General features: G+C 48.6%; 1 protein-coding gene across 1 annotated transcript; it reads right to left on the bottom strand.

The window, feature by feature from the left end:
- Positions 1-1,027: 1,027 nt before the first annotated feature.
- LOC130681786 (uncharacterized) lies at positions 1,028-5,124 on the bottom strand (the record flags this gene model as incomplete). The annotated part of the gene is given in 2 exon segments (XM_057495353.1): positions 1,028-2,394; positions 2,397-5,124. Coding segments are annotated over 2 exon segments (4,095 nt in total), but the record flags the coding sequence as incomplete, so codon positions are not given.
- Between the last annotated feature and the right edge of the window lie 1,571 nt (positions 5,125-6,695).

Genomic DNA, 6,695 nt, shown 5'->3' with positions numbered 1-6,695 from the left:
TAGCATTTTCAAAACACTTAACTCTTAGTAATTTTCCACAGCTGCACATTATCTTTGCAAGACAAGACCACTCCTCAATTGTTAGGGAGGTTCTGCACGATAAGCTTGGTATGTAGGATTAACTGACCAAGGTTAGCTGACCGAAGGCCACAGCTGCCCCCATCCCAGTGTTCATGATTAACTTGTTTTCCAAGGCCTTACCCAGTTCCAGTTTTTTTCTTTTAAGTCACAACCTCAGAAAACTGCTTCTAGGCCCTTAAGATGGCTACTCTTATGCTAACTTATTCTCATTCTTACATTTCCCCACTTCTCTTTTTGGGGCATTCCAATCATGGAATGTTTGTTTCTTCTTGATGTGTGAGCGAGTGATACTGTTGTCTTAGCATTAGTACTTGAACAGCACTTAGTCTCTCTCTAACAAAAGATATTAGCCGGTTCAAAACACAGGGACCAAAAGTAAGAAGCAGAACAAGAATGAGCAAGGGTCCGGCTAAAGTGGATATCAGAGTTGTGAGCCATGGGGACTTAGTGAACCAGGACTCAAATAGACCCTGGCCAGCCTCTCGCTCTCTCTTTCTCTGGTCTATCCTTTCCCTAAGCTTTGACATTGAATCTCTTATTATTCCGGAGTGGTCTGCATAAAAGCAGCATTCTTCTCTTAAAGCTGCACACAGTCCTCCAAGGCTCGTAACCTTTCAAGCAAAAACTTATTAGTTGCACACTCAGGGAATGTATGAAGATGTGCTGACTGAAGCGGGGCCGGGGCCCCAAACATTATTTCAAAAGGCATTAGTCCAAAGCAGCCGGGAGTGTTCCTGACTCTAAACAGGGCAAAGGGAAGGAGGACCAACCAATCACATAAGCCAGTCTCTATGGACAATTTAGTCAAGGTCTCTTTTAGAGTTCTGTTCATCCTTTCTACCTGTCCTGAGCTCTGGGGCCTGTATGCACAATGCAATTTCCAATCCGTCCCCAGGATCTTGGCCAATCCCTGACTTACCTGGGCAACAAAGGCAGGGCTGTTGTCGGAGCCGATTACCTTTGGGATCCCAAATCTGGGAAATATCTCTTCAAGGATCTTTTTAGACACCGTCTGGGCTGTCTCAGTTTTTGTGGGGAACGCCTCTGTCCATCCTGAAAATGTGTCTAGGAAAACTAGAAGGTACTTATATCCATACTTAGCAGGCTTAATTTCAGTGAAGTCAACTTCCCAATAAGCTCCTGGGCGATCTCCTCGAAGTCTTTTTCCAGATATTGCTTGATTTTTGCTCACGTTTACTAATTGACAGGGTACACAATTTTTTACAACCTCGTCAGCCAATTTTCCTAATCCAATAACATGATAAGGGGAGTCTCGAACCAAGGTTTTTAGATTTTTTGCTCCCAGATGTGTCAATTGATGTAATTGCCTTAAGTATTCCTCTGCCTCTCTCTGGGGCAGGACAACTTTCCCTTCTTCAGACTTGTATATCTCTTGGGGCGAGAAATTTTTGAACCCTAATTTGTTTATACAAACGAGATCTTCAGGTGTATACTGGAAGCTCTTAATGTGGGTGGCTTCCGGACACACTTGGAGGGGCAAAATGTTCATTCCCTGAGCCGCTTGCTTTGCGGCTTGGTCTGCCCTCCGGTTTCCTCGAGCTATTGGAGAGTCATCTTTCTGATGTCCAGGGCAATGTATTATTGCTACTTCCTTAGGCCTATGGATGGCTTCTAGCAAATCTAAAATCTCTTGTTTGTTTTTAACATCTTTCCCGGCAGAAGTTAACAGCCCTCTCTGTCTATAAATAGCCCCGTGTATATGAGCAGTGGCAAAGGCGTATCTGCTGTCAGTGTAGACGTTAAGTCTCTTACCTTCTGCCATCCTTAGGGCCTGAGTCAGGGCGATGAGTTCTGCTCGCTGTGCAGAGGTGCCTGTTGGGAGTCCACTGGCCCATATAATCCAGTCATCATCTACTACTGCAGCTCCAGCCATTCTCTTACCATCCATGATGTAACTGCTCCCGTCCGTATACCAAGTCAGGAGTCCCGGTCCTCCTAAGGGCTGATCTTGCAAGTCCTGGCGGGTGCCTGTCTCCTCAGCCAGGATTTCCTGGCAGGTATGAAGCACTTCCTTCCCCGAATCGGGGAGCAGAGTGGCCGGGTTTAGAATGGCAGGGGGGGCAAACTCCACACGATCACGATTCAGGAGTAAGGTTTGGTAGTGAGTCATTCTGGTATTCGACATCCATCTCTCGGGTGGCTGCCGAATTACACTCTCCAACGCATGCGGAGCAACCACAGTAAGTTTCTGTCCCAGTGTCAGTTTGTCAGAATCTTTAACTAGGAGGGCCACGGCCACCACTACTCTCAAACAGGCAGGCCATCCGCTACTTACTGGGTCTAATTTTTTGACAAATAGGCGACAGGTCTCTTCCAAGGTCCCCATTGCTGGGTCAACACTCCCTGAGCCACTCCACTCCGTTCATCCACAAAAAGGACGAACGGCTTAGTCACGTCTGGCAAGGCCAGAGCGGGTGCCGACAGGAGGGCCTTCTTGATCTCATCAAAGGCCTGTTGCTGTTCAGGTCCCCAAACAAACGGGGCTGCCCCTTTGGTTAGGGGGTACAGGGGGGCGGCTAAGGTGGCATATCCGGGTATCCATAATCTACAGAACCCTGCTGTTCCCAGAAATTCGCGGACTTGGCGCGGAGTAGTAGGGACCGGGATCTGCGTCACAGTCTGCTTCCGGGCTTCAGTAAGCCACCTTTTCCCTTCTCTCAAGGAATACCCTAAATAAGTCACTTGTTGTTGGCAGATCTGTGCCTTTTTGGCAGATGCTCTATACCCCAGCTTAGCAAGTTCAGTCAAAAGGGCTTCAGTGGCCTCTTGGCAGACTTCTTGTGTAGGGGCGGCTATCAGCAAGTCATCAACATACTGTAACAAGGTTACCTGTGGGTTGGAGGCTCGGTAAAAGGCCAAGTCCTGGTGTAAAGCCTCGTCGAAGAGGGTAGGTGAATTCTTGAATCCTTGTGGCAAGCGAGTCCAGGTCAATTGTCCAGTAGTTCCTGTGGAGGGGTCCTTCCACTCAAAAGCAAACAGTGGTTGGCTACTCTGGTGCAGGCGCAAACAAAATAAGGCGTCTTTTAAATCTAAGACTGTATACCAAGTGTTTTCTGGGGCCAGAGAGCTTAGCAGATTATAAGGATTCGGCACAGTGGGATGAATGTCCTGTGTTCTCTTATTAACTTCTCTTAAATCTTGCACTGGTCGATAATCTCCTGTTCCCACTTTCTTTACAGGCAGCAAGGGAGTGTTCCATGGGGATTTACATTTTACTAATATCCCCTGCTCTATGAGCCTCTGGATATGGGGCCTAATTCCATCTCTGGCTTCTTTACTCATTGGATATTGTCTCACAGTTACTGGTGAGGCTGAGGCTTTCAATTCTATGACCACCGGGGGCTGATTTACAGCAAGCCCCATACCTGCCGTCTCCGCCCAGGCCCCTGAGAACTGGTTGAGCCACCTTTGATTAACTCGGGAGGGTTCTGGTTCCTTAAAAAGGCGGTACTCGTCTTCTAATCTTATGGACAGAATACTTTGGCCCAAAGGTTTCTTCTCTCTATCAGTCACTCGGGTATCTTCAGCCTGAAAGGATATTTGGGCCCCAACTTTGGTCAAGATGTCTCTTCCTAACAAGGGTGTAGGGCATTCCGGTATAACAAGGAATGAGTGGTTTACTTGTCCCACTCCTAAGTCCACTGTTCTTTGGGTAGTCCATGCATATTGTCTCTGGCCCATGGCCCCGAACACCCAAGACTTTTTGCTAGAAAGGGGGCCTCTAGCTTGGGTCAGTACTGAATGTTGAGCACCAGTATCTACCAGAAACTCAACGGGTTGCCCCTCCACCTTCAGAGTTACCTTAGGCTCGGGGAGGGGCTCTGAGCCCCGTCTTCCCTAATCCTCATCTTCTAGCAGAGACAACACCTTCTTCGGAGGTCCCCGCGGTGGTTTCTTAGGGCATTCTTTCACCCAATGCCCCTTCTCCTTGCAGTACGCACACTGATCTTTATCCAAAGGAGGTAGGTTGCGCAGGGACCCTGCCTTACTAGTTCTACCACTAGAGGGCGGGCGTCCCTTACTTTCTACTACTGCGGCCAAGATCTTTGTTAAATTTCTCTCATACTTCCTATCCCTCTTTTCTTCTTTACTTTCCCTTTCCTTTTCCTTCCTTAACTCCTTGTCTTCCTCAGTCTCTCTCTTATGATAAACTTTCTCTGCTTCTTTCACCAAATCCCTCAGCGACAAATCCTGTAAGCCTTCCAATCTCTGAAGTTTTTTTCTAATGTCGGGTGCTGACTGTCCGATAAAAGCAAGGGCCACTGAAGCACTATGCCCCTCAGAAGTGGGATCAAAGGGAGTATACCGCCTGAAGGCTTCTGTCAGGCGCTCTAAGAATACTGCGGGTGCTTCAGTGGCTCCCTGGCTGACCTCTCTTACCTTGGCCAAATTGGTGGGGCGTCTTGCGGCCCCACGGAGACCTGCCACCAGAGCCTGACGATAGATGGTTAGTCGCTCCCTACCTTCTGGAGAATTAAAGTCCCAGTTGGGTCTAGTCAACGGGAACCCCCTCTCTATGTCATGAGGGAGTTGCGAAGGTCGCCCGTCGGTTCCAGGCACATTCCTTCGTGCCTCCAGGAGAATCCTCTCTCTCTCTTCCGTGGTGAAGAGCACCTGCAAAAGCTGCTGACAGTCATCCCAGGTGGGCTGGTGGGAAAACATCAGGGACTCTACCAGACCAGTTAGTTTCTGCGGTTCCTCTGAAACGGGCGGGTGGTTAGCTTTCCAATTATACAAATCAGCAGAGGAGAAGGGCCAATATTGCAGAGGTTGGAAAGGCGGGTCCCCTTCTTCCCCAAGGATGGGAACTCCATAAGACCGGAGAGGAAAAATACCCGGTGGGTCCAAGGTGGCTCCTCGGTGGCGCCGAGTTCCCTGGGCAGGTCCTGGAGCCGGCCCCACTGCCTCAGCATCAGGGACTGAGGGTGCCGGGGCTGGCGGTGCTGGGAGTGCCGGGGCTGGGGGCACCGGGGGTGCTGTAGGGGTGGGAGGGTAAGGAGGGGGAGGGGGATCATCAACCATAAGCAAATCTTGAGTATCGGGGTAAACTTTGGTAGTTTCTTTTTCCTTTTTCTAAGGTTGAGTCTGGGCAGTTAAAACTCGAGGGCCCATTTTCTTTTGTACCCAGGGCTTTACCCAGGGTGGGGGGTTCTCCACCAACTCTTGCCAGACTACAATGTAGGGTTGCTGATCCGGGTGTCCTTGAGACGAATCCTGGAAGACAACAGCTTTTACTGCTAATAAAGTGGGGAGATCAAAAGTCCCCTCCGAGGGCCACCCAACATTGAAGGTGGGCCATTCGGAGGTACAGAAAGTCTGCCAAGGTCCCTTTTTCACTTCTACTGACAAGTTATGTGCCCTCGCTCTGACTTCCGTCCAATGATCTAACGTCAGGCTAAGGGGGGTCGTCACTGCCTGTCCCATTGTCAGTATAACAATAATTAGACACGTAAAAGACACAAAAAACAAAGACACACACAAATTAGACACACAGCGGCCGTGTTTAGTTCTCCTCAGAGTCTCAAACAGAAACCGAAAGGAATCAGAGGGTTGAAACTCTCGGCGCCCAAAAATCAATCCTATCTCATCAGGTTCACTTTGCCGGAAAAACAGACGGGAGGCTACCAGGCGTCCCTGGCCCCCCAACCTCCCCGAGGTGTCCCCCAGGGTTGCAGCCTGCGGTGCTCCTAGTACGTCTACCGACCGCAGTCTCGACCCCTTTACGGGATCGAGACAGCTGCCAGACAACAGGTACCCTTTCAGAATTCTGACCGGTCCCACTGAAAAACAGAAAACAGAATACAGACAACCCGAGGCGCCACTAATCTTACCTCTTCCTCCAAGAGCGACTTCAGGAGTGAAGCGGGGTGAGCGCAGATCCCGGACGAGCCCCCAAATGTTGGATTCTCCCAGAGGAGGACGCCGCCCCAAATCACTCACGAAAGGTGTCTCTTGATGCAACAAGCAAGAGGAATTTATTCAGGAACCAGCTAGCTGGGGTCCAAGTTAGCCCGACGCAGCGGGTCTCAACAAGGACCCCGAGCACTCAAAACCAACGGTTTATATAGCATTTTCAAAACACTTGACTCTTAGTAATTTTCCACAGCTGCACATTATCTTTGCAAGACAAGACCACTCCTCAATTGTTAGGGAGGTTCTGCACGATAAGCTTGGTATGTAGGATTAACTGACCAAGGTTAGCTGACCGAAGGCCACAGCTGCCCCCATCCCGGTGTTCATGATTAACTTGTTTCCAAGGCCTTACCCAGTTCCAGTTTTTTTCTTTTAAGTCACAACCTCAGAAAACTGCTTCTAGGCCCTTAAGATGGCTACTCTTATGCTAACTTATTCTCATTCTTACAATATAAAAAGAAAACAATAAAAGTCCTTGAAGTTTTGAATGAAGATGTCATATTTTTCTGCTAAATTACTCCTTGAGTGAACATAGACATTATTACTCTTAGGACCTTCAAATGCATTTTAAAAAACTGGAAAGTTTTTATTGTCAATGAGATATATATTGACACATGGTAAATATTTGGAGCATGATAATTTCTATGGCAACACTAACAGTGATCCCTTACTTTCCTATT

The sequence above is a fragment of the Manis pentadactyla genome, chromosome X (genome assembly GCF_030020395.1).
Source record: "Manis pentadactyla isolate mManPen7 chromosome X, mManPen7.hap1, whole genome shotgun sequence".
In the NCBI taxonomy this organism is placed as follows: Eukaryota; Metazoa; Chordata; class Mammalia; order Pholidota; family Manidae; genus Manis; species Manis pentadactyla.
This window is presented reverse-complemented; position numbering and strand designations above follow the sequence as displayed.